General features: G+C 51.8%; 1 protein-coding gene across 10 annotated transcripts in view; it reads right to left on the bottom strand.

The window, feature by feature from the left end:
• Nucleotides 1–902: 902 nt before the first annotated feature.
• PRDM16 (PR/SET domain 16) overlaps nt 903–27,084 on the bottom strand; it is a 306,350-nt gene continuing 280,168 nt past the window's right edge. For 8 of the 10 annotated variants that reach the window (XM_071798575.1, XM_071798576.1, XM_071798578.1 and 5 more), the window contains 9 exons: nt 25,379–26,780; nt 21,759–21,846; nt 18,180–18,349; nt 17,357–17,434; nt 11,627–11,796; nt 10,942–11,116; nt 10,195–10,425; nt 9,110–9,284; nt 903–7,217 (listed from right to left, as the gene is read on the bottom strand). In XM_071798575.1, the coding sequence (XP_071654676.1) occupies nt 7,083–7,217; nt 9,110–9,284; nt 10,195–10,425; nt 10,942–11,116; nt 11,627–11,796; nt 17,357–17,434; nt 18,180–18,349; nt 21,759–21,846; nt 25,379–26,780 (2,624 nt within the window). In that variant the 3' untranslated portion in view covers nt 903–7,082. The remainder of the gene's footprint in view (nt 7,218–9,109; nt 9,285–10,194; nt 10,426–10,941; nt 11,117–11,626; nt 11,797–17,356; nt 17,435–18,179; nt 18,350–21,758; nt 21,847–25,378; nt 26,781–27,084) is intronic. The other 2 variants (XM_065855050.2, XM_065855051.2) reach the window with 2 other exon arrangements.

The following is a 27,084-nucleotide window of genomic DNA, read 5'->3' on the forward strand; positions in this document are numbered from 1 at the left end:
CACTTGCTGTAGCAGCTCAGTCCAGCAGTTAAAGTAATCCCAGGCCGGCCCGTTTGCGGCACAAACCCCAGTTTGGGATGCTGTGGAACCCTCTGCCGGGGGCGCAGCTGCCGCGGGACGGGGGATCCCAGGGTCAGCTGTTGTCCGGCTGCCCTGTAAGGCCGGGCTCAACAGCGCTCTGTGTATTTACTGGGAACAGAGTTTTCCTTGACCTTCTCTTTTGCCCCCCGCTCTGGTTTTCCGCCTCCCCTAAAAATGGAGCCTTTTTTCTTGCTGGTTTATGGTGAATCTCAAGTGCTTTCTGGATGACAAAGTCCACTTGTCAGCAGTATTCTTTTAAAAGACTCTGTTCTCTTCTCTGCAAGGCCTGCCTGACAATCGCTCTATTATCAGAGCTTTCTTAGCCCATAGATTTTTTCCTCTCCCTCCGGGGCTAATAAGGAGAAAGGCTCCAGCCGTCAGAGACCGTTTCTACTCAAGAGTTCAGCCTCGGCTGAAACCCTTACACGGCAACTCCAGGGAAGGGCCATTATGCCGTATGTAGGATACCATCATTTGATCACCATGAATGACTTTCTGAAGCGCAGACCATTCATCAGTTTCGTAATGCGTGTTGTTAGTTCAAAGACCGAGCTTTCAAGTCATTTCTGCTCCCAGGGCCCCCGCTGAACCGTCTGACCGCTATCACCGGATCGCTCGCTGCCTCGCAGCTCGTGGGTTGAAAGGGAATATTCCTGACACCCCAAACTCCCGCACGAGCTCCTGTTTCTGCTACATCCCCCCAGCCCTGGGGCTGGTCCGTCCTGCGCCTTCACCGCTCGGCCCCGGGCCAGGTCGCCCATCCGAACGCCCATCGCGCGGCTCCATCGCCACGCCAAGAACAAAGCTCACAGGACCACTGCTTATAAAAGCACACAGGTTTATTGCATATCAATCTCATGTATAAATTCATTGTAGCATTGGAAAGATTACATTTGGTATACATTCCTATTCTACAGCATTAACCTCAAAATCAGCTTTTTCTATTCATTATTTTAAAGGAATTTCTCTACACAAGTACATTTGTCTTTTATCACAAGCATCAAAATGAAATTTGTAAAATCGCTTTTTAATTATTTTCTACACTTCATATCTTTTATTTCATTATGCTTCCAAACAAAGCGATTTCATATTAATTAATAACTGCCGACGCTTTTCTTTCGCTCCTCCCGTGGCAGTTCCAGGCTTCCAGCCTCAGACGCAGAACCTAATCACATATACAATAAGTGCATCTACGGAATCTTTTTCCTTTTAATAAAAATTTCACAAACAGACACAATAATGACTGCTAAACACAAGTCATGCACAGTTTACTTATAAACATAACAGAAGCAATATACAATCAAGAATGATATGGAACAAGCACCATCCTCTTTCTCAATGTTTTTTAAACATTATATGAAAACCAGACATTTACAATTGATTTAAAAAAACACTATACAGGCCTAAAGAAAAAAACCCTAAATCATATCTGTATTGTAACAATGGGAAAAGGAATGACATAGGATGCACAGATTTATGATTCTTGCAAGCACAATATATATATGTTTTAAATTACATCTTTTGCAGGCTGGATATGACATCAGGGCAAAACATCTCTTGCTTTGAAGAGAGCAACAAGAATGTAAAATACATTGAGAATTACTTTCAGAATTACTTTGTTCACGTGTGAATTGCACATTTGGAAATCAAAGCTGCCTTTTTTTCTTTTTTTTTCTTTTTTTTTTTTCTTTTTTTCATTCTTTTTTCCAAAGTGGTAATTAACAGGAATTAACGACAGAAGAGGAGAGCAAAATAATCCTGGAATCATTCCGTAAGGTTTTAATCACAGTATCACTCAGCACTACAGAGGAGAAGCTGCACGGCTTTGTGGAGACGCTCCTGACCCCGGCAGAGGTTTTGCCCTGATGCTGCCAGCGCTGCCGGGCGGAGCCCGGTGCCCCTGCCCCTCCGCACCGAGAGGAGCCCGGCGCTCCTGCCCCTCCGCACCGAGTGGAGCCCGGCGCTCCTGCCCCTCCGCACCGAGTGGAGCCCGGCGCCCCTGCCCCTCCGCACCGAGTGGAGCCCGGCGCCCCTGCCCCTCCGCACCGAGTGGAGCCCGGTGCTCCTGCCCCTCCGCACCGAGTGGAGCCCGGCGCCCCTGCCCCTCCGCACCGGGCAGGTCCCGGCGCTCCTGCCCCTCCGCACCGAGTGGAGCCCGGCGCTCCTGCCCCTCCGCACCGAGTGGAGCCCGGCGCTCTTGCCCCTCCGCACCGGGCAGGTCCCGGCGCTCCTGCCCCTCCGCACCGAGTGGAGCCCGGCGCTCCTGCCCCTCCGCACCGAGTGGAGCCCGGCGCTCCTGCCCCTCCGCACTGGGCAGGTCCCGGCGCTCCTGCCCCTCCGCACCGAGTGGAGCCCGGCGCTCCTGCCCCTCCGCACCGGGCAGGTCCCGGCGCTCCTGCCCCTCCGCACCGGGCAGGTCCCGACGCCGCGCCGCGTCCCCGTCCCCCGCCACACACACACACACACAGTACAGCACGTAGAACTCCAATGTAAGTCAGTAGATTGAGATGGGCTGCGGGGAGGGGGCTCGCGATCCAGTGCTTTGATGCTTAGAGTCTAAACACGTTCACGGCATTGTGCAAGTGCTTTTCGAAACGCTTCGCATGAAGTGAAAAAGAAGCCACTTTCAAGAACGCCTATTGAAAGTCTAAGTGCTGATTAGGGAGAAATCGAAAGCTTCCACTAGTCTGTTTTAGCCAAGACAGAACCCGAGCTTTGCGTTTAGTCCTGAACGCAGCCGAGCGGTCGGTTTGGCTTTGCTGCGGCGCTCGGCTGCTCTGGGACTGCAGGGCCCCGCGGGATGTGCTTTAATGGTTTAATGGTGAGCACCGGGAGCAGCCGGCACTGGCAGCAACACCCTGTGCACCCAGCAGTGACCTGGGACCGCTGGCGCTGGGCACATCGTGCAGCACAGCCCCGCGCACCGCACTGCACCACCTGCATCGCCGCGGCGGTTCGCACCTCCTGGCTGCTCTGGGTGGGCCGAGAAGGGACAGCGCCATCAGAGCTGTGTCCTCCGCTCTGTGCCCAAAGACACATTCAGGAGCAGCAAAGACCCCTCTTGGTGCGGTGTCACATCGGCAGCGCTGAGCAGCCAAGGAGCATCAACCTTATCCCGCCACACAAACAACTCACAGCGCTCCTCCCGTCCTCTCCTCCTTGCTCTTGGGGCAAACATGGCTGCGAGATGTGGAAATACTTTTAATAAATAGATCCTACACAACTATTCTTGCTTTAATCCCCGCCCCCAGTGGTGCCTTGGCTTCCAAACCAACAGCTGCCATGTCCCAGCTCACGGTATCGCCCCAGGACCGTGGCTCCCAAGCACGACGTGCTGGTGGGTTTGGTGTCCCCCGGCAGGACGGCTCCATGTCCTACCAAAGGGGCTCCAGACCTTCCCCACCGCCGGGACGCAGCGCGTGCTCTGGGCAGCCCCTTCCTCCACACACGCACCGGGAAACATCCTCAAAATACGGGATTGCTTTTGTCTACAATGGCGAATCAAAAACTGAACATCTGCTAGGAGCTGCAACGTTTCAAGTGCAATTGAATGAAAGCTGCGGGATAAAGAGAGGTTCAGTGAGGCTTTCTGTTTATTTAACTATGGAAAAATTAAAACTTGTAATCAGTGCTAAATTAGAGGAGTTGGGAGATCCTACAACAAACAGATGCCAGCTAGGGAAAACGGGATGAAAACTGAATTAGGAAATATGAAAAGAAAAAATCATGTCATGATCTTAAGAACTCTATTTGCAACGTCCTCGCTCCCTGGCCGGATTGCGCCCCCGTCCCCGGGCAGCACCTTGGCTCCCGGAGCTGGGGGAGCAGGAACAGCCCCGCAGGACGCGCTGTTCTGGGCCGGGGTTGGGGACCAGCTCCCTGCTGCTCCTTCAGCTTCCACCACGAACAGAACATGGGGTTAGAGCACGCGACACTCGCTGTTACCCCCAGATCGCGCTCCAACACGGCAGACAGCGCCGCAGGCCCCTCGGAAAGATGCTCGGACGCGGGGATTACTCCAAGCACATACCCCAGGAGCCACGGGGCCGCACGGGTCTGGGATCACAACCAGAGGTTTTTATGGGGCTGGGCACGGCTGTGCAGGGGCTGCCAGGGGACACTGGCACTTGCCGGCTTGGTAGCATCACTTGCCAGCCCCCGACACCCCCCGGTGACTCCCTGGCCCTGTCTGGCAGGCGGGCACACGGGGACAGGCCCTCGCTTCCTGGTGGAGCTTCGCTTTCCAACTGGCCAAGGAAAGAACCCGAAACCTTCGTCTAACGCAGCGCGGTCACTTAAAGGCAAATGCAACAAAACATATGATTGTCTGGAGAATCGGCAGCAAGACCAGCAGGATTGATCAGGGTCATTTGGCACATGGACAAACTCTTCCTACTCCCTGGTTATCAGTCATACAACATACAACCTTAATTACACAATTTTGGTCCTTCACTACATACTTATATTAACATTATCTCTTCACAATAATGATACCTAACGCAAAAAATACTGTTAAGGAAGAAATAAAATAAGAAAAGAATTAGCAAAAAATTACAAGTTATATACAGATTAAAATAAATTCCATCAGGAAAAGAAACAACTCTTTCATTATTTTCAGTCGGCCCCTGCGGGCTCGATCTCCAGGCCCGGGGGGGGCAGGCGGTGCCGCTGGGGCACAGGGGACGGGACGGGACCGTCCCAGCTCCTCACAGAGCCGGGGGCTTTGGACAGTGTCGGCTCTCGGGCTGCGTTTGCCCAAGGGCTTTGTGCAAATAGATGAAGCAGTTCAGGTCACGCTGCCTGTTGGCCTCAGAGCCTTGGGCACTTTCACAGGGCGTTGTGGAAAACCAAAAAGGAAGGGTAAGTTTTCTTGGAAAATACACGGATGCTGCTAATTTACCTTTTGTTCCTTCTGTACCAGAGCCACCCCGGGCGCTTCCTCCGCGGGCAGCGCGAGGCTCCTGGCTATCTAGAAACAGCCTCACAAGTGCTCTTGGTGCAAAGGGTGAATGACAAGGGTATCATCCCTAACACAACCTCTGCTTTACCTCAACAGCTGTCTCCTTTGTTTTAGCATGCTGGAATGAGGCTTCGCCGCTCTGCTCCTTCACACCGGCCTGGCACGGAAGCCTCCGCCTGTTCTTTTGCACAGCACACAGGCAGAGAGGCCACACGTGTCAGGTGTTCACAGGCAGATACACCGACCTCTGTGAGCTGCTTCTCTGAAACTGGCCATTAACCCAGTTCTGCAAGCAGTTATGACCTGATGCAACACTTACCAGAGGCACACGCAGCACTAAAATATGCTGAAATCAACAGGAAGAGTTCCTCTGGCCTCAGCGGCTTTGGATGCGACCCATACAGAGCCGGAGTGCCCGCGCACGCCCGGCTCCTGGGGGCTGCTGCTGATGCAGAACTGCAACGGCCGAGATGCAGAGACGCGTTTTCACACAGTGGTGGGGTAGTCCAGTCCTTGGCATTCCTGACCTTTCCTTGCTGCAGCTCGAATATTCTCAGGACACACATTCTGTGTAGCCAACGTCATCCTTTGCAAGCCCTGATCGCTTTCCTGACTGTTCTGTAATTCAGCTTTACCGGCAAAACCAGTGCTCCAACGGCAGGCGGTAACTGCGCTGCGGAACAGCACAAACGGCACAGGCTTTCTGGAGGCTGCTTTATATTGGTAAAGAAGATGAGACTTGGAAGTGATTTTAAATCACTCATAAAATATTTGCCAGCGATTTTAGAGTCAGAGAGACAATTCGATTCTTAGCTCTGTGCTTGAATAGTGGTCTGTACCCCTGAGGTTGCCGACTCAAGGAAATGTTAATCTTTCTACTTAAATTATAGGCCATATAGCAGTGTGCGGTGCATAAGCGACCATCCAGCATACCAAAACAACTGCACGAGCCAGAAACTTCCACCACAATTCCCAGACACCATCAACACTGGAAGGATGCCACCCTCCAAACCCTGGGAGATGAATCAGAAGATGCAGCAGAATCGCCGTTCTGCAGGCGAGACCCAGCACCACGCACGGCGCACACACGGTTCACTCCCCGGCCCCTCTGCCGGGGATGCTGGAGCATCTTCAGCGTCTCAGCAGCTCGGTCGCGGGTCGGCGCGGGGCCTGGTGCCACCGTCCCCTGCAGCCCGGCTGAGCGGGATCTTTCTGAAACGCTCGGATGTTTCGGGTCCAAGCAGCAGCTCGGGCTCGCAGGCACCAGCAGAGATGGAAAGGACCGTTCACCTCGCAGCGCAGGCACAGACGGGACGTGCAGGGCACAGCAGTGACCACGAACCACAGCAGTAACCCACCCTCGGCTGGAGATGGCTCGGCGGGGACACCACGGACGGTGTACGGTGACCGCAGGCAACGTGGCCTCACGTTCGAGAAGCTTTGCAGCGTGCCAAGGTGTTTTGCTGGGAATAAAGGACAGGACGGTGGTTTTGTAGGAGCACAGAATTCCAGATTCTCATGGGGGTCAATCAAACGGGTTGAATTTACCCTTCCCTGGTATAACTCCAGTGACTGTGTCAGAATTGCACCAGGGATGGGTCACGCCTGGCTCATTTTCCTTATTACTTCTCTACCCAGCTGAACTGAAAGAAGTGCTACCAAATGGTTTCAAGCTTTCATTTATCCGCAGGCTTTACTGGCTCAGCGACACCGGTTTGTGCTGTTAGAGGGGCCAATATTTGATTGCACTGTTGCAATTCGTGTCTTGCTCATGCTATTCCTATTGACTGTGAAATCTCAGGGCTGTATTGGAGTTTTCCAGTTTTGGAGAGGTTCATTCTGATAAATTAGAAATGAAAACTCTGGATAGATAGAAATGCAGGACGCGTAGGTCGGATGCAACAGGTTTCCTTCTCAGCCAAAAGTCCAGATGGCTCCCTGAGGCCCCCTCATCCATCTTCTGCTTGCTGAGATTTTTGCTGGGACAATCGCAGCACCGCCGCCTCCTCGCTGGGACTCTGGCCAGTGCCTTGGTGACCTCTCAGAGGTGGTTGATGGGGTTAAAGGTCCCCGACTCTGAAGTTGCTCCTGCCATGTCCAACCAAGCACCCAGAGAGCTCTGGGAGGACGCGTGGAGGGGAGCGTTCTCGGACAGGGACAGCATCATTGCATAAGCCTGGAGGAGGAGAGAGCAGCGCAGAGCACACGTGTGAGCGCACCCGCCCGAGAGGCCACGACACCCGCGTGAAGCTCAGCAGGGGCTGCTGGCGACCGCAGGACAGCCGGGGTCCCTGGCCTGGGCCAGCAGCCTTGCCCGCGGGGCTGAGGTTACGTCCTCACGCTGGGACAACAGCCACCGCTCCAGCTACTCACATGTGGCACCGAGTTCACGGGCAGTTGTAGGGTTACTCGGGAGAGGCCATTGTTCCCACTGGCTTTGGCAGGACCAGACCCACCCTGTGCCAGCTTCGCACGTGGCCACAAACCCACACGTGTGGTTCCAGGCTCTGCTCTCGGGGCAAAGCAGCTACATGCAGAGTGTCAGTTACTCTGTTTTGTTCTGTAAAAAGTACATCTAGGGACAAGCAGGTGGCCCGGTCACAGCCACAGGAACAGCACCGCGACACCCACGCCAGCTGTGACCCCACGGGCAGCAGGACACGCGCCGTGACTCCAGCATGAGCTCACCGGTGCCCACAGAAACCTATGGAATCTGGGCACGAAATGCTCACCAGCATGGCCAGCGTGTCCATATGTTTTTCTTGGGGTAGATTTATTGCTGCAGTGAAATGCTTAAAAGTGTCTGCTGAGAAAAATGCACGGAGACCTCTGTTTTCCCTAGAACAACCTGCTCGCTGCTTTCTAACCCCGATGCTCTCCCTCCTCCCTTCCATCTGTGTCCTTTCACAGCCCACACTGGTGATGTGAAGACTCGGGCAGACGATAACCTAACGTGCGAGCAACGCAATCCCCAGCCACGATGTGGGACAGAGGAGGCCGCGGTGCCACCCTCCCTGGCCACGCTGGCCCTGCAGCACTGGGACACGCACGCTGCTGACGCTGCCCAAAGCACGGCAGCCACGAGGGAGAGCTGCGCTGCTCCCACAAACGGTGTTTTACCGCTATGTTCTGCACGAGAGATGGCTCGAATTATTTCAGCTACTTACTGTGATTGAAGTGTGGCTACTCCTGCATCTTATACATTATAAAACTGATTCGAAAAGCAAAAATAGCCCCCATCCAAGCACACACTAGACTTAACAATGTAGAACAAACTTTAAGAGAGCAGGCTGTGCCTAAACAGTTAGTACAATTAGCGTATTAGTAACAGGACACAGGTTAAGAATCAGGCAAGTGGCTTGTGTTTCAATCAGTTTCACCTGGAACAAAGCTGCACGCTACCTTCAAGCAGACCTTCCCCAGTTCTTTTGTAGGGATCAAGATATGAACTTCATAAAACCAGACTATTCAATGGAGCTGCCCCCGCCTCCACGTTTTCCTCAGAACCCCACAAGGTGCTGAGAGGTGATTTTGAGGTCTCTTGGTGGGTCTGAAGGGGCAGGCTTCCATTTTAGGGTTTCCTTTTAGAAATCAGGGTGATGAATGAGGAAATCCTCCAGACTTGCTGGACTGCAAGTCTTGGGAATACTCTTGTCTATTTTACCTTCTGTAATCAAACCCAAGGATTCTGCAGACCAAACCTCAAGTTTCTCAGTACAGACCAGCCGAAGACCCATCCCAAACTATAAATAAATAATAGTCCTAAAAACATTTATACAGACAGATAAAACCAGACGGACGCCTCTGTCTCTCTGCGTAAGCAGGTCCTCACAGCACAGGCTAAACGGTAAATTGATCTGGTGACCTAAACCTGATGCCCACTCCATTTCTGCTCAGTTTTAGCACAGTTGCAACAAGACACAGTTCACATATGATCCACATGTTACAGTGAGAACTCCTGCTCGCTGCAAGGGGAAAATAAACCTTAGCTAAAGGAGGCCCGCTGCTCGCTAACCCTGTGGGACGTGCTGGTGGCGAGCTAGAGAAAACGGTCTGTCATATACCCACCTGGTTTTTAGCCTGCCTGTACAGAGTCTGTTTTATTGTCTCAGAGTCTAAGGTGGAATTAAACACATCTTTAACTTCAAATGCTTCCTCGGCTGCTTTGCGAAGATCCAGCCCCTTCCCAAAATTCGGCATCTGCTCCAAATCTAACAAGCCGGCTTCGTCCTCCTCAACACACCTGTACCAAGGACCAGGGAAGGGGGGAGCTGGCGTTAGCTCATCTCGCCAGGGGTCTGACCTGCATGCACATACCACGGGGGTCTCACAAGCCACATGCGTGAACCGACAGACAGACGGACACAACGACGACACAAAATGCAAGGAGCGAAGAAGAAGTGGAGAGCGTGACTGTGCACAAACAAGCGGTAGTGCTGGAGGTGCTGCTGGTTCAGCGCGGCCACAGCTCACTCTGGTCTCTGTGTGATGTCCAATTGCTGCCCACTCGAGATGGCTAACACCTGAAGAACACCGCTGCATTTTGGCAATGACAACAGCGATGCACTGGAGTCACGTAAGATCCTACTTTGGACCATGGGACATTTGTTACGAATGCCAGTTGGGAAACTGAGGCAAGCTGAGGCAAAAAGAAAGCTAAGGCTATGCTGTGTGCAATAAACTTTAATTTTAAAGGTATCTAGACATGGCTTGACCTTGGGAAAAAAGCCTCACTTTTTCCCAGAGCTCTGAGAACTCCCCTTGAAGTCAACAACATTTTGCTACAACTAGAACGGGCAGAGCAGCACAGAACGGGTGCACACAGGTGCCTCTTCCCTTGCTCTGACCAGCGTTTGAGAGAGAAAGACATTATCTGCTGAACTGTGGTGCCCTGAAAATGCTGTTTTCTGTGTCGGACTAACTGTTCTGATGCGAACGTCTCAGCTCTTGGACACACACCTTATCCCAGGTTCTCCCTGCAGTCCACTTGTTTCACGTCCCTCACCATGGTGGAAATGGAATCTCCCAAGTGAATGCTCAAATCAAACCGGAGGGATGACACATGGCTCGAAAAATACAACAAGAGCACTCCCAAGCTCCCGGTGACTCGGGGTCCGCGCCCCGTCGGGTCCTCCAGGGAAGGGCCCCCTCACCTTCGGCTGTGGTCAAAGCTCATGGTGAGAGATGTGGGCTCTTCATCCTCCTCATCCTCGAACGCTCCCCGGGGCTCTGCGGCGGGCGACGCCGCCTCGTCCTGGGACTTCCCCGTCAGGCTGTCATCGTCCTCCTCTTCCAGTTCTTCGTCTTCATCATCCACATCTTCCGTTTTCTCATTTGCCAACCCATGACACTGGGAATTGCCATCGATATCCTGGATTTCTGGCCTGGAATATTTGGTCGAGAGGGGGAAGAAGAAAGAAAAGGACAAAAAGACGCCAAATGTGTAAGTCACGCATTTCCACTGCACCGCAGGACTTCGATAATTGTATACATATGTCTGAATACACAGACATATTTATGTACATATACATATTATTTAAACTGCAAGGAAGGGGAAACCAATACGTTTCAGGCATTTAAAAATCGGCCTTCACAGTGTTCTAAAGGCTGATAAGCATGTCGAGGACATACCAAGCCCAATGTTTTTCACATTTTACATCAGCACGTGCCCCACTTCTTACTGGTCTTTACGTGGATCACATCACCAAGTGGATTTCTCATACTTACATTTTGGACTTAAGCCTTAGTATTGGCATTAAATAGTTATTTGTGAAAATAGGATAGCAGCAGGTGAAATATCACTCACTCAAAATAAGGCCTGTGATATGGACAGATTTGAAACAAACTAATAGAGCAGAAAAGCAATACATGTCAGGAGATCATTTTACGTGCTTGTCTACCTTTTATCTGCTAAGGTTGACGCTTGATTCATCTCACTATTTGCAATAAAATTTCTGATTTCAGAGAAATACGAATCCTCTTTTTCATCTAAAAGTGCATGGTTGTCTGATTCCGAGTTCGGGGAGGAGGCGCTGGTCCCGAGGTGGTTTGTGATGACCCCGGAGTGCTGGCTCACTGCGAGACAAACAGAACGGGACGACCCGTCAGGTACCGCCACAGCTGGTACGAAGAGCAGAAATAAAGGGGGGATGTTCCACAACAATCCTCTCACCACACATTAATGATTTAACGTTGGACAGGAATCTCATGGAGCAAAGCTCCCAAAGGAAGCCCATGGTGTCCTGTCCCTGGCCCACGGTGTCCTGTCCCCCAGCCCACGGTGTCCTGTCCCCCAGCCCACGGTGTCCTGTCCCCGGCCCACGGTGTCCTGTCCCCCAGCCCACGGTGTCCTGTCCCCAGCCCACGGTGTCCTGTCCCCCAGCCCACGGTGTCCTGTCCCGGCCCACGGTGTCCTGTCCCCCAGCCCACGGTGTCCTGTCCCCCAGCCCACGGTGTCCTGTCCCCCAGCCCACGGTGTCCTGTCCCCCAGCCCATGGTGTCCTATCCCCCAGCCCACGGTGTCCTGTCCCCAGCCCACGGTGTCCTGTCCCCGGCCCAGCAGAACCCAGCGCCGTCCCCTCCTACCTGGAACGTTCTCGTGCTCGTGCTTCTTGAGGTGCCGGTCCAGGTTGGTCTGCTGCCCGAAGCACCGGTTACACAGGTGACACTTGAATGGCTTCTCCTTGTTATGGATGTTCCGAACGTGCCGCTGGAGGTTGGAGGAAATGCTGAATGACCTGTCACAGTATTTACACCTGGAAAAAAGCAGCAAATGCCAAAGAGTGCTACGTGAGGAAAAAAATCTGACTATCAGAAAAGCAGAAAATGTCGGTCTATAAATCTTTACTCAGTTGAGGACCTGGGAAACACCAGGCATTAATCATTCCAGACAAATCTGATGTTGTTTTTATTCAAGGAACACAAGGAAAGGATTAGGATTAATTAAAAAGTGAGCCGTCCAAACAAATAGGAATTTTAAGCAAAAGAATTGCTTTTCCACACATGAATGTAAAAATAAGAAAGGTGAATTTATTTCCTCCACCTTTCTCATTTAGTGGGGAAAGTAGAGAAATATGGCTGTGGAGCCAGGAGAAAGGAGGGAGCTTAAATGTATAAAGTAGTTATTAGGTAGAATATCCCTATGTGAGACAGCGATCTGGACATAGAGAAAATTCAGAGTTACTTGTGGGATTCCCAGTGGTACTCAAGACATGGGCAGAACAGCCCAGAACAGCCCAGAACAGCTCAGGACAGCCCAGAACAGCCCAGAACAGCACAGGACAGCACAGAACAGCCCAGAACGGCCCACAATGGCCCAGGACAGCCCAGGACAGCCCAGGACAGCACACCTTTACTGGCAATTGTGGGGATTATTATCATGCAACAGCTCCCAAAAAAGACACTGTAGTTTCCAAACAGGTGAAGATTTACCCCTATGTAGTGAATATCTGGTTTCCGATGAAACAACGCGGAACGTTCCCCCTGGGACGAAGCCCCGCAGGGCCCATGGGGGGTGTGCGGGAGCTGGTCCAGAGCCCCCGCCCCTCCGCGGGTCCCGATTCCCGACCCAGCCAGGCCAGGCTCTGCTAAACCCGGCTGCGAGCCGGGCCCAGCGCAGCGCAGCGCCGGGCGGGAGAGGGCAGCTTCGAGCCGCCAAAGCCGCACAAACCCCAGTTCCTCTGAATCCGCCTGAATCATTACAGCTCCCTTCACACGCCTCATTCGTACTCCACAAAGCTGCGCTCTGCTTCCAAAACCCACCAGGAGCAGAATCCTCTCTCGGCTACAGACCTGGGCACTTAGGGACAACATAAAACTGTTCCTAAGCCCTGGTAAGTCCGGAATAAAACCACTTGCTGTAGCAGAGCAGGACGTGTCCCACCGCGCTGAGCTGCCGTGTGCCAGGCCTGAAGACGCTGCCACGCTTGGGGACGTTTTTGGAACCTCGTCAGTCCACTCTGGGAGGAGAGGACACAGAACTCACCCCCTGCCTGTGCCACCCCAGCACCAGAGCGGACTTTCCTGGACACCAGGGACGCAGGATTGCTTCCTGCAGACACCACAGGTTCCAACGCGGGGAGGAGGCGCGAGTGTAAGAAACGTACGCTGGGAAACACACAAATTCCAGATGTGCTACAGCTGCGATTTTTATTTGGTCTCTGAAAATAAATTGATATTATTTTTGGAAATGGCAGAGATACATTTATGAAACACTCTCTCACTGAATGTTTTTGGATTCCACGTCCACCTTCACATTTCCTACTGTTCAATCACCAAAAAAGAATAAAGTTATTTCAAATAATGAAGCTTTGTTATGATTAACCTAGGAACCGCAGTTTTCTCAGCCTTCAAAAGTTTTTCTTTTTCATTCTTTTCAAAAAATACGAATAGAACAACTAAAGCAAACAAGGTGATATTTGAGCATCGGGGAGAACAAGCAGAGTTTATACACTGAGAGCTGAACATCCAGAGGTTTCCAGCTCTTATTCTCCACCTACCCGTGAGCGAGCGATGGATCTGACCCCAGGAGCTGCGAGGGTTCAGCACCTTGGGAAACCGAAATGTCCCAAATAACCAATCCCCAGTATCCTCGTTATCCCGCGGGGCTGCCACGGGCGCTCTGCCCGGCTCAGTTCCACCGGTGTCACATCGCCAGCCCCCGTCTCTGCCGATGCCCCAGGTTCGCCCTCCCTGTCTGTCCCCACCAGCTCTGGGGCTCCCAAATCAAATTGTCCCTTCTCTGTGTCACTTTGTGCCTGGCACACGAGGGACATTGGGCACACAAGGGACATTGGGCACATGAGGGACACTGGGCACATGAGGGACGCGGGGTCCCCAGCACCGTCCTGCTGGGCTGCCCAGGGACCCACATCACTCGCAGCTCCAGGGACTTCAAAGGAGCCCCCGCACGCGTCCGGCAAGAAAGGCCTGGCCTCCCGCACGCCCATTCATTTAGATGTTCAGGAAGCCTTTGAAAAGCTCCCTCTGACAGGTCCTGGCTCTGCCCGTGAGCGATGTGGATCCAGGTTGGGGGACGGAGAAAGGACAAAGAGCTTGTTACAAAAATAGAAAACAGAGGGGCATTGGAAAGGAGCAAGAGCTGATGCCTTGAAAGCAAAGGGATGAGGGAGACGTACGGCGTTATTTGTGGTCCCAGAGGGGTCGGTACTCGGATCTCTGCTGGTTTTAATCTAAACAAATGACCCAGAGAGAGGAACCAGCTTAAATTCAGGGAAGAGGTGAACACAGAGGCAAGAGATGAATAAAACTCAAAAGAAGTAGTATTTGCTTTGTAAACACGCTGACAAAACGCCAGTAAAGTTTCTTCCTTATCAGTTTAAAGTAACACACCGAGAGGCTAAAAAAACACAAAGTGGGAGTGAACGATCGTGAAAAACGCGCCCGAGCTGGGACGCCGGAGCTCTGAGGAGCAGTGGCAGCCCCGTGGGCGTGGGGACACCCAGGTACCTGCTGGGACACGGGGGACACGGCAGCGAGCCCGCGAGCGAGCGGGACCGGAGCCGATCCCGTCCGCAACGCTCCCGCCGCGCCGCAAAGCGGCTGACGACGCTCGGTGAAGCTGCAGCAGCAGGACAGCGCCTGCAGAATTATCACTTGTCGGCTGATCAATGCGAGCTGCGAGGACAGAATTGCGGTAATAAAGGATAAAACACGGGGACAGGCACCCTTCCTCCCGATAACTCCTTCATCTCAGTGCTTTACACCAGGGAGAAGTTTTGGCTACATTTGTAGAAAAGGAGAAAGAAGAGATTTTTAGTGAACTATGCACAATCTTAAAAGACGCGGCAGACGTCGGCTTTAGTTGTTAGTTTCAGCTTAATGCAGATAACAGGACACGGGGGCCTGAAAGGAAATTAAAGAAAAACAAACTCAAACCAGACGTCAGGAAGCACATCTTTATGGGGGAATCACGGCAACGCTTCGGGACGGGCTGTAACTCAAGAATCAATTAGAGGGCATCCTGGGGGGAATGGACATTTGAAGGGAGAAAACAAAGTCCCGCTGAATCCGATAGCTTTTAGCTGTTCTCAGGCCAAGCTTTACGTACTTTGTGTGATTCTGCGATACCACAGAATGAAAACAAAACATAGAAGCGAAGCCACAACCACAATAACTCTTGCACTCCTGTGCTCCGAGCACACGGAGCTGCACTGAGATCAACTCGGCTGGGTTTGCTCGGTAAGCTCAGAACAACATCCTCCTTTTTACACCCTGAGTTTCCAGGTTTTCACAAGCCCAACTGAACCTGCATTTCTCTGCAAGCAGCAGTTAGGTTTGCCAGTCCTTTGTGAAATACATGAACCTGGGATTTGGTGTGGAAGAGTGAAAAGCAGCAGCTCTAGTTTCACTGTATAGGATATTAGCTTTAAATCCTTTCCAATAAGTGCATTTTTTAGGAAGCACATTACAGGTATTTCTCATTCTCCAAAAAGCATGCAGCACTTAATAAGAAGAATTAATTTCCCTTCTTATTGCTCAAGTGCTATTAATTCCTACTTTATACATAACTAAATAGACACCTCGGAAACGTAAGCGACTGGGTAAAAACGCATCACTTATCAATGACAATCAGGAATCAAAAGCAAAGCACCTGATTTTCTGGCCTGCCTGCTCCTTTATCTACACTGGGACATTTGGTCAGATCATGTTGGCATTAAGAACATTGAAATTCCTGTTTGGACGAATAACACGGACAGAGGCAAAAGAAAAATCATTAAACAACCAAGAGAAAAGCTGCGAGAAAGACATCAGAAAAACACCGAACAGTCAGCAACCTCCTTTTACCTGCGTAACGTCGGCACTTAAAAACAAGCTTTCCAAACAGCTATTGCTGCAGACGTTGGAAATGTCAGTTCTCAGAGAGGAAAATCAAATCAAGGATAATTAAGCTCTCTGTAAGCGCAGCACTAACCCTCCTGAGTGCTGTTACAACGCAACATTGTCCAGCAGTCAAACCTCTGGTACAAAACAAACACACGGGCCGTTTTCTGGGAGAAGACCAGATCAAATAAACCTCTATTTTCCTAACCTTTGTTAAGTTGCAAGTCTCCTTTTTTGGAAGAAAACTGGACTAACCATCTCCGGATAATCGGGAGCAAGCGCTTCAGTCCGACAGGCTGTATAGTGAATGCACAGCATTCATTTAAGGCATATCAAATAACGCAACTGAAAAAATCAGAATGGGGAATGGTTCCAAAATGTGTGTCTGCTTTGGAGAGGGTCTGTTACATTCTTAATTTACCTAATGTCTACACTCAAAATTCTGGATGACTCTGTATGGAAAAAACCTGACTGTGTATGTACCAGGGATCACAATGTGGGAGAGAGCGGCTCCTTAAGTTAAACCAAGCATAAGAATTTGATGCATTTGACCACATGGCCTTTTGCTGCTCATAAATTTGTGTTTCTCTTTACATAATAACTGTTACATTTGCTTTGTTGTGAACTTATGACTGTGTATGGAAATACCATAATCTTCGCTACCAAAAATGAAACTGTTTGAATTGTTACTACTGCTTGAAAATGTGCGAAACACTTACTCACATTATGGAGAACACAGCGCTTGATTTGCAGCGAGCTCTCAATTCATCACTCTTTCAGTTTTGCTCATGCATGTACCTATTCTAACAACAAATCCGGGACGCAGGGCAAACCGAAGCCTAAAATCAGAGCAGCTCATCCACAACCAGCAGAAAAGGTGGCTCAGGCGACCGAAGGCGGGCACCCCCTAACTTTAGATTTTAAAGCAGATAGACTACAGGGCTTTTCTTTTCTTGATCCACTACTCCAGACACCTCTGGCATGCATTAGGAAAAGGAAAAAGCCCAGCTAGCCCCAGCAGTTACTGGCAAACCCTTCAAACCAGCCCGATTTTCAGAGACATTCAGCACCTTCAGCTGTCCCTGAGATGAATGGTTAATGTGAGTGTCAAACAACGCTGCGAATCAGACCGCTCGTTTGCCAGCATACATCTAAATATAAGTTAAGTGTCTATCTTCAAGCTGCCAGGGCTGATTATTTTTGGCTGGTACACATAATATACAATCCTATGAATCATTATATGTAATGCTACGGGACTGCGGTATTGTGTTGGCACGGCTTTACAGAGAGGAGAAAAAAGAACAGAGTGCTGGATGAGGAGGGGGTTTACTGGGGGGTGAGTGAGGAGGGTGTGGGAAGGGGTTTGTTGGGGGGTGAGTGAGGAGGGTGTGGGAGGGGGTTTCATGGGGCTGAACGAGGAGGGAGTGGGAGGGGGTTTCATGGGGCTGAACGAGGAGGGTGTTTCGGGGTTACCTGTAGGGCTGCTCCCCGGTGTGCGTCCGCAGATGCCGCGTCAGGTTTGCGGAGCGCGGGAAGATCTTCCCGCAGTACCTGGGGGGGAACCACAGAAGCGTCAGGTCCCCCACAGACACGGCCCCACCGCCGCCCACCCTCTGAAAGCCCCTTTGTGCACTAAGAGCTGCAGGCGCCACGTGCCGAGGGCGGAAGATGCGGAGGCGAGCCCACAGCTTTTGCAGCAAAACCGAACACAGGAGATACATCAAACAAAATGGACACCCACTTACTGCCCGCAAGAAAAACGCAGCGGGAGCCACCACAAGAACCTCAGGTAGCTGCAGGTAAAACTGTATAAGCAGATACAGGTTTCTATTCCTTTGGTGATCTGCTCCACTAAAAGCTTTTAGCGCTGCAATGGATGTGTAAGTATTTCTGAGGACACGAGAGCGTTTGAAAAAGCGGTCTGCAGTATGCTGTGTTCTAAATTGCCTTATTTTGCATTGCTGAGATCAGATGTGGCTGAGATCAGATGTGGCTGAGATCAGACGTAGCTGAGGTCGCCCTCACGTTGGCAACTGTGGCATTTGCTGCCACACACGAGAGACTTGGCTTGGCCAATTGTGTTTGCTTGAGAATCTCCAGATCTGCTCTCAAGGTTGTTAAAGAATTACAAAGAAAACAGAAGACGCTGATTTTCTACCAGACAAAACAAGCTATTTCAGAGCGAATTAGTCATGAGAATGCTCTGTTCTAATTCTGTTCTCCCTTTCCACGTCCGTGTGAAGCTGCCCCGTCCCGTGGCCGTGGTGACGCAGCGTCCCGGGGGTGCTGTTCTCACCTGCAGGTGTAGCGCTCCTTGCCCTTGCGCAGGATGGGATCCGACAGCGTGGGCGGCGGCGAGCGGAAGCTGAAGGGGTGGTGGGGAAGGGGCTGCAGGGACGCGCCAGTGTCCGCCTTCATGGCTGCAAAACTCTCCAGTTTCTCCGTCATCGTTTCTATGGCTGACATCTACAAGCGCAAGGAGAGACCTCGTGTCACAAAAATCCCCAGGAAGAACAGTATCCGATGCATAAAACATGTCCTTTAGCGCCAGGCTGCTGGGCAGAGCCTGTTGCTGGTGTTTGCTCTCACTCCCAGAGCTGGTTGCACAGTGTGAAACGGAGCCACTGAATCCAGCCAGGAAAAATACTGCACTGGGCTCAGAGAAATCAGAGAAGATACAAGCCATGCCCTCAGCATCAGATCTTAGAAATTAGGCGCTTGTTCACCTTTTGCAATGTGCATGTGCTTACTCGCAGCATTTTAGATTAAAAATTATCTCAGAACAGTTTTGGTTTCTCTTTTTCCAGGGCTGACACTGGAATGAGACACCATGGCCAACTGCTGGGCGCCAAACTCACCACCCAAAGCCTCTTCCCAGACTCAACTCAAAGTCTGGGCAAGCGAGGGGGTTTGATTTCTGACCTGGGGCTGGGGCTGGGAGAGCAGGACTCGGATCAGCCCCGTGGAGTGAGGCCACTTGCCCAGCAAAGAGCCCAACGCTTCGGTTCTGTGTGAGAAAGGCTGGGAAGCCAGTGAAGGTGAGGAAGGACGGGTGGGAGATGGCTGAGCCCCCCGGATTCCAGCCAAGGCGCGAGCTGCGGCGGGATGAGCTCGGGCGGGAGCACCAGCACCCACGGGTGGGAGCCGCTGGGATGGGGCGGCACACGGACAGGCCCAGGGATGAGATGCCCCGTGAAATGTTTCTGGAAGCCTGTATCAGCTTCGGCTTGTGTCTCAGCAATGGCCACATAAACACTGGGTGAAATACCAGACCAGAAAGAGGGAGAAAACCTGGAGAGACAGGAGGAGGGCAAAGCTAAAAAGGCAAGAAAAGAGCCAGCCTGCGCGCAGAAGGCTTCGCATAAAAATCCTGCCTAAAGAAAAGCGCTTTTGCTTCCACTAAAGCAAGACAGGAAATCCAAATCCAAGGGAGAGGCGCAGGTCAGAGGACCGGGCTGACATCTCCAGCGCTCGGTTTTACGCGCCCTCGAGAGCACTTTCGAGGCACTGAGCAGAGAACACGGATAAAGCAAAGAGGGCGGCAGTAAAGCTGCCTCCCCTCAGCCGACACAGGAGCGCGAGCGGGACAGCGGCGGAAGGCGGTAGGAAGCCATAGATCACATCGCGATGCTCTATTGTACAGGAAGGGCTGACCTTTTGCACGTTTGCACTTTATTAAACTGGGCTCGGGGCGGGGAGAGAGAGCCAAGATATTGTTTAAAATGTATGACTATGAAAAAAAAAAGTTGTCTTAATCACCAAAGAATACATTGTGGAAGGCTGACAACCATTCATAAGCTGTAAAAAAGAGGAGTAGTAAAACCCATTTCTCGATAATAGATCCACGGCCCCTTAGTTGGAGGCTCCCAGCCCATGATAAATAGTAAGTAATACTTAGCGCCAGCCACTTGAAAAGGTTACTTGATCATTTACAGCAAAAGCTCTGCCCCAGCTGCCAGTCATGTAACAAAACCATCACGTTAAAATGCTCTGCGGATCTCTGAGAGCTGTGCCGCTCAGCCCCGCGCCGCAGTACCTGCAGATCTCTTTTGTTGTGCCCTGTTCTTTAGGCACTTAGTCAGAGATGTTTGCTGCCTTGATAGCCGGAGGCTTATTTTAAAATTCTAAACGCCGGCCGCAGCCTCTCCAGTGGTAAAGGCACTTTGCTATTTAGGGAACAACCGCCTGGTTATAATAAAAAAGAAGGGGAGAAGAAAAGAAACTTAACAGGTGAGGAAAGGTTTTCCATTAAGTTATCAAAAAGTTACACCATTTATTTATGTTGTCCAGAGTTTCATTTAAAATAGACAATGTAAGAATAACTTCCATCGGAGCAGAGAAACTACTGGCAACGACTGGCTAAGAAATAAAAGTTGCCCGAAATTCAGTTTGAGAGGGAAAGCACCTCTGAATGCTGAGCATCCATCTGGCTCAATCGCAGCCCAGCCTGGGCCTCTGTGAGAGCTGGGGAACCGCTGACGGGGAAAGGGCTGAGACCTGACGTGCTCGGAGTGACAGGCAGAGCACGGTCTGGCTGACCTGGGACGCGAACGCCGGGCTCGATGCAGACAGAAACAGGAGCCCTTGAGAACAAGGATTCTTAGAAAAAGATCCAGGATAACATTGGATGGGGATCTGGCCGTAAAAATCTGACATATTCTTGAACAAATGACCTGCCTTGGCTCACCGCACCTGAAACACCCGGCGGATGACATAGCATGGGAACAGCCGCTCTCCAGATCAAGTGATCTCTACACAGCAACCCGCTTCATTAAAAATGAGTTACCAGGAAGTTTCGGGCTCGCGTGATTGTAAATTTTAGGCTATTCTGTGTGACAAGCTATTAGAGATAACCAGACCTTCCACATCTTTTCATTGCCATGGGAAGAGGACGTGGTCAGGGTTTCGGGAACAATGTTAATACCCTTCCACCCAATCCTCGCTCCCGCTCCGCGTCTGGACGGTTCTCATCGTCTCGTTGGGTTGCTTTGCCACACTAGCTCCTCCCTGCTATCAGATTCTTTACAGGCAGATATCCCCACTATTCTAACCCACACAAACACAGGATGTTCCTGGCCAGCCTGTCACCATTATCCAGCCTGGATGAAGGAAAAATCGGGGGAAGTTATTAACCAAACTCTGAGGCTGATGCGAAACAATGAGGGAACTAAGTTTAGCTGTGAAAGCAACCAGGATCCAGCTTTCACAAACCTGCGAGTTATTTATCTAAGGTGGGAAACACTATCAGGGGAGAACAATGCATGTGAATATAAAGGAGAGCACAATAAGGAGCACAGAGCCCAGCGTGTGCTCACGGCACCGGGCCGGAGCAGAGCGGGTGACGCCGCGGGGCCGGCGGGCAGCCCGGGCTCCACCGCTGCGGCGTCGCTGCGGAGCCGGGAGTCCCGAGGGCAGGAGAGCTGTGCGGGGGGACAACACACGTGCTCCATGGGTGACCCGTCCCCTGCCAGCGCAGGCAGAGCTGAACCCCCATTCCCACCCAGAAGATGGAAGGGAGGGTCCTGCTCGGGTGCTGGGGGGTCTCTCCACTTTGCACCGCCACGAACGACGGCGCGGGGCGCTCCCAAAGGGAACGGTTTGCAGGCGTTCTGGCGCGTGAAAGGGGAGCGCGGCAGACGACACGAGTTGTCCAGTCCTCATCCCTGTTCTGTTAATGCGAACGGAACAGCAAGGCACAACCACCATCCTCACAGCCAGCACGGAAAAAGTGTTTGCAAGTAACTGGTGGAAAAGCGCTGTGTCCAGTCGGGCCCTTGGACCACAACGGGTCCAATCCAAGTGACCCGTTTGCACCAGCTCCATCTCAGAATCCTCAGCGTTCAACCAACCCCCGTTCCAACGTCCCTGCTTTTACCTGGGGGTGAAAAAGCAGCGGGGAGGGTCGCAGGTACTTCTCCTTGAGGGCACCCACAGGGTCCGTCACCTTCCGCTTCTCCACCCTGCTGGACAACAACACAGAGGGTTACGTACCCACCACACCGCCACAGCATTGCCAGCGGGGCCTCCGCGGGAGGCTATTCCCCTGCTGACACAAGCGTTTCTACTGCATACTGCAAATGATGACCCACGTTACCCCAAAATGTGCTGGCAGCGATATGAAAACAGAGCCCCTCCTCTGGGCAGTGGTTTTTCAGCCAGCAGACTGGCGACTAAGAAAACATTCTGATCTCTCCTTGTGAGAACTCTCCCCTCCGCTACAGTGCTGTCTAAGTCTCTGTTGTTGTGAAACGTCACGAAAAGAATCACATTTGCAGCAAAAGCAAGGTTGAAGCGGGAAAAGCTCGAGAGTCCATAGCAGGGAGCCGCTGCATGGAAAACAACTGTCTGGGAGCGCTTGCCTTAAGAGTTAACACCGGGCCCGACTTCACAGCCCCAAGTGTGCTGACAACATTAGGTGTTTCATATTTATTTCCTCCCTTGCAGCTGAGATATAATATGCATTGAGTTTATTTGGCAAGTGTACGCAGACAACGATTTAAACAGTTAGGAACGGGTGGGAGGTTTCTGAAGTGACTCAGGAACGGGAGTTGTTCCGATAGCAATTTGGCCTGGTCAAATATTCCTTGCTTAAGCACCTTATGATGCAGAAGCGATCCTCAGGCTCGGTCCTTTTTTTGAAAGTATTGGCATTTCTTTCGCAAAATATTCTATTGCAGGGAAACTGTCATGTGAGATCACCCAAAAAGAGCAACCGGAACGTCCTCCACGGGAAAAGTGCTATGGAAGTAACTCCAATAAACGCAGCTGCATCTTTAAATTACTGGAACTGAGTCCATCTCGGCTAAACCAGCAGAAATCCCATAGTAAGAGTAATTTTAACAACATTAGTCCAGCATAAATGAGAGCAAATTATTTTGCTGCATTTCAGCTGATTGGTGTGTGGATCAAATTACCGAAGAGTTTAAAAGAAGAGTCATGCAGAGTGCTATTTAGCGAACTGTACTTAATCTGCATTTAATTTTTCTTAGGTAGAAGAAAAGAGAAGAGCCGGATTTGAAACGTGGCCGTAATTACGATGCTTTGGAAGGCACTTGTTTTGTTACGGGCATGAGATCTCAGAAGAACAACAACCCGTAAAACAATATGTGAAAAGTTCCTCCCTGGCACCAGGTAAAACAGCAAAACCCCGGTGAGCAACACCCGGACCAGGGAGGTGTCACCCCCGCCAGGGGCTGGAACAACCAGGGAAATGCCCCTGGCCGCGCCGGCTCTTGGCACCAGGGACCCCAAGCCCCGGGGACCCGCGGCGTTTCACGCGGCTGCGCCATCTCCCCACGTCAGGCGCTGGGAACACGACGCACAAAGGTCCTGGTCAGAGCGGATTCCGCAGCGAGCAGAGGATTAAGCTGCTTTTGAGCCCTGTGCCTGAGAACATTACCTCCGCAGGCCGAGTGAAAGCCGCGCTGATTGCGGGCTGTCTGCCTGCGCCGTATTAGATCACCAGGAGAAAATGTCAAGGATTTAAGTGGCCTTTGGGAGAAAAACGAAGGAGCCAAATGATGTGAGAGAGTCTGATAAAGAGAAGTTTAGAAACCAAATATTTCCATATTTTTTAAGCTGGGACTTGGAAGCTCTGCTGTTTAGCTCATTACACCAGAAGTCTGATTCACAAGCAACTCCACCACTGACTTTCTATTTTAACATATTACTAAAACTATATGCATCCCATGGAATGCAACAAACGATGCCCCCATCCTCCACTTCCATCTGTCTTCTGGACCTTTACGGTTTTCCCGAGGCTGCTATTTTAATTGGCAACGGCTTTTTGAGCCCATGTTATTCTAACATTCCTACTGAGAACGCCCAGAGGTGGCAGGATCCTACGCTAACTCCACGATTTTGCCTGTCTCTCCCATTTATTTACTTTTTTCCAGCAGTGCTTTCTACCAGAACAACTGCGGGGCTGTTCACAGCACCAGGGATGCCTGCGGGGGGAGATGGGCACGCTGGGCCCAGCCAGAACACGTACGTGTCCCGGGTGTGATGTGGCCGTTTCCATCACAGATGGGAGCGTGTCAGCGAGGAACAGCATCAGCCCCGAGCGCGCTGGCACGGCGAGAGACGCTTTCTCAACAGCAACAAGGCGGGCTCGCTAATCCTCGTCCCGGCTGACAGCTCCTTGGCCTGGCTAGACATTGACATCATTTTTTCCCACAGTTATCACCCGTACAAGGCAGCAGGGCAGTGACATAGGTGCTGTTCTCCCAGCCCGTGTTTCCAGCCCGGTTGTCGTTCGCAGCCCTTTGAACACCCGGGCGAGCCGTCCCAGTGCTGACACCATCGCTCTGCGGTGTCTGTGAGTCTGTCCAGCCCCGGGATCGCAGCGAGGCTCACGCCGCAGCCCGGGCACCCTCCAGACCCCGAGAACAAACCACCCGCTGCCAGGAACCGGCTGCTCGACCCAACAGAGCCCAGGAGCCCTCGGGGTCAAACCCGTGGACTGAGATGGATGAAGCAGCCTGTCCTCAGGGAGAATTAACTGCCACGTTAATGGCTCAATCAAACTGGTCTGGGACATCTCTTTTCACTGGACTTTGCTAGAAAGAAGCAAACGGTATTTGCTGTGTGACAAATACAGGAGGAGAACAAGGGCAGTGCCAGTGCCCAGATGGGTAATACGCAAACTGGTACCCCCCCTTAAACCAGTTTCCATTTAGAAAGGGTTTTTATAAATAGCTCTAAAACAACAAAAGGCTCAAGTCTGCCCCATACATCATCTTCTGAATTCCTTCCTTCTGGAAGTGTAACTGGCATTTGGATAACTTCATCCCGTCTGCTTTACACATGCCTGCCACGTTCAGCTTATTCTGGGCATGACATAGCGAATCAGGCCTTCCCCAAAACCCAGCCGTTTCAAGGGAAACTAGAAACCCCTTGTTATCTCCTAAGAAAGCTGAGTTTGCAATCAACCTATCTGGGAGAGATCCAGATAATAACACGTTACCATGTATTTACACAGTACTTGTTACTCCAGACTTAAAAACATTTCAAACGGCTGGGTCCACAACGGCTGTTCCTATGAACGGAAAAGCTCTAAGTGAACAGAATTAGAAAGCAAAGGGGGGGAGGAGGAAGCAAGGTGAAGCGGCACAAAGGCCATCGCGCAGCTTCCCGGGGCTCCCGACTCATTCCCAGCCCCTCGACTCCACATTCCTACCGGATCAAACCTCTGGAATTTCCCCAGCACAAGTGCCATCTTAGCGTTGGCTCGTGGGAGAGTCCTTAAATAGGCCAAGTTTCTTCTTTATCAAAATAAGGATGTGTTCTTTATACATACTGACTATAAGCACTCCTCTCAATTCAGCCCTTTCGATTCAGAAAATCCAGGGTGCTGTGACAGAGAGCAGGATGATGAGCTGCAGCAGACTGGTGCTGCGCCTCCTGAGCACCCCACATCCCCACCTGCATCACGGTGCGAGGCCAGCTAGGAAACAAGCTCGTTAGGGAAACGCTTAAGGCAGGGTATGTTAATACCTGTATATGGGGTCCATGAAAAAGGGCGATGGCTTAGCGTAATGCAGGGACGGCTGCTGAGGCAGTTGAGACTGGGAAATCTTGGGTAAGACTTCACTTGCCATCAGCTTCCTTTCCCCATAGATGTGGTTTTTCCGTGGCTCTCTTCCTCCGTTCTGGCTGGCCCGGATGCGGTTGCCGATGCTCAGATCCAGCGGCTGCTCCTCCCCGGAGGCCGGGGCTGGCAGGACCTTGGGTGGCGGCAGGATTGGCTTAATCTCTTTTGGCTTTGTGGTGAGATCGAAGGGCGACTCGGAGCTGGTGCTGCCCACTTTGTGGAGGTCCCTGGGTGACTTTGGTTCTGCCTTGACCAGCAAGTTGTGATTGAGGGTCCGCTCCGCGAAAGGGTAGAGAGAATGGGGGAAATTGGGGAGGAACTGAAAAGGGAACATGGAATGATAGGGGAGCGAACCCATCTTTTTCTCTTGCATCCCCATAAAGCCAGGCCCAAAATATTTTTCGGCAATGGAGGCGATAGCTTTAATAGAGTCATTGGCTGCTCCTGTGGCCGGCAGCAGGTGCTCTTCGGGGGGAGGAAAGAAGGAATGCTGAGAATAGAACAGAGGGATCTCACTCGTGTTGTTGTTGGAGCCTGCAGACACAGAGCTGCTGACAAAATCTGGCTTGCTCTCAATCGGTTTGCTCTTATCTTTCGTTTTGTCCCTGTCACTCTCTGCATCACTGTCCAGGTCCGACCCGGTGCCAGTGGTGGTGTCCAGGTCTGTGCCCGTGGTTGTATTGACGTCCTCGAAGTCGCTGCCGTCGGACATGTCGCTGTTCCTGGCTTTTAGCTTCTCCAGGTAGGAGTTTTCCAGGCTGCTTTCGCACTTCTCCTCTCCGGCGGCGGCCTGGTTGCTGTTGCTCACCGCGGAGATGAGGGGGAGCGCCGGGTTCCCCAGGGGGCTGGGAAGCTTTGCGTCCGGAGTGTGGTTCAGGGGACTCTTGAGCAGTTGGGTGGGTGGTAACAAGGGGGGCCTGGGGTACAGAGAGGGCGGGAAAATCCCCGGGAAGCCCGGGGTGAGGGCCGGGAAGGCCGGGGGGGCCGGGGAGAAGGGGAGACCCCCCGGGTGCGGGCGGGATGGGAAATAATCGTTAAACCCCAGGCTGGCGTGGTTGAGGTTGGGAGAGGGCTTGGATTTGTCCATCATGGAGGTGGGCGTGAGGGGGAGGCCGGGGGCGAAGATCCCGGCGGGGCTGTAATGGTTCTTGCCCTCGCAGAAGCGGCGGTGCTTGTTGAGGGAGGAGGTAGTGCTGAACATCTGCCCGCAGTCCTTGCACTTGATCTGCGTGCGGCAGTCCGCGTGCATCCGCTTGTGCCGGCACAGGTTGGAGAACTGCGTGTAGGACTTGTGACAGACCTCACCTAAAGCGTCAACAGAAACCAACAGCAAAAGCGATATGAAATTACCAGGAACTGGCCGGGGGTTGTGAGGAGCTTCCCCAGCCGCCCCCTCCCTGCCCCGGGAGCCCCTTTCCCCACAGACAGAAGAAAAGAGGTAAAAAGTACAATAATAACGCATTTCCCTTCAATAAACGTCCTTACCGGAGAACCTCTGAACAAGCAGCTCCACAGAAGTCTGACGGGATGTGCTATTCCTGCTCTAACACTCTCTTTAAAATCTTCAATAAAGATAATGATGCGTTTCAACGATAATACCTATTTATTT

This window comes from Patagioenas fasciata, chromosome 23, assembly GCF_037038585.1.
Source record: "Patagioenas fasciata isolate bPatFas1 chromosome 23, bPatFas1.hap1, whole genome shotgun sequence".
Lineage (NCBI taxonomy): Eukaryota > Metazoa > Chordata > Aves > Columbiformes > Columbidae > Patagioenas > Patagioenas fasciata.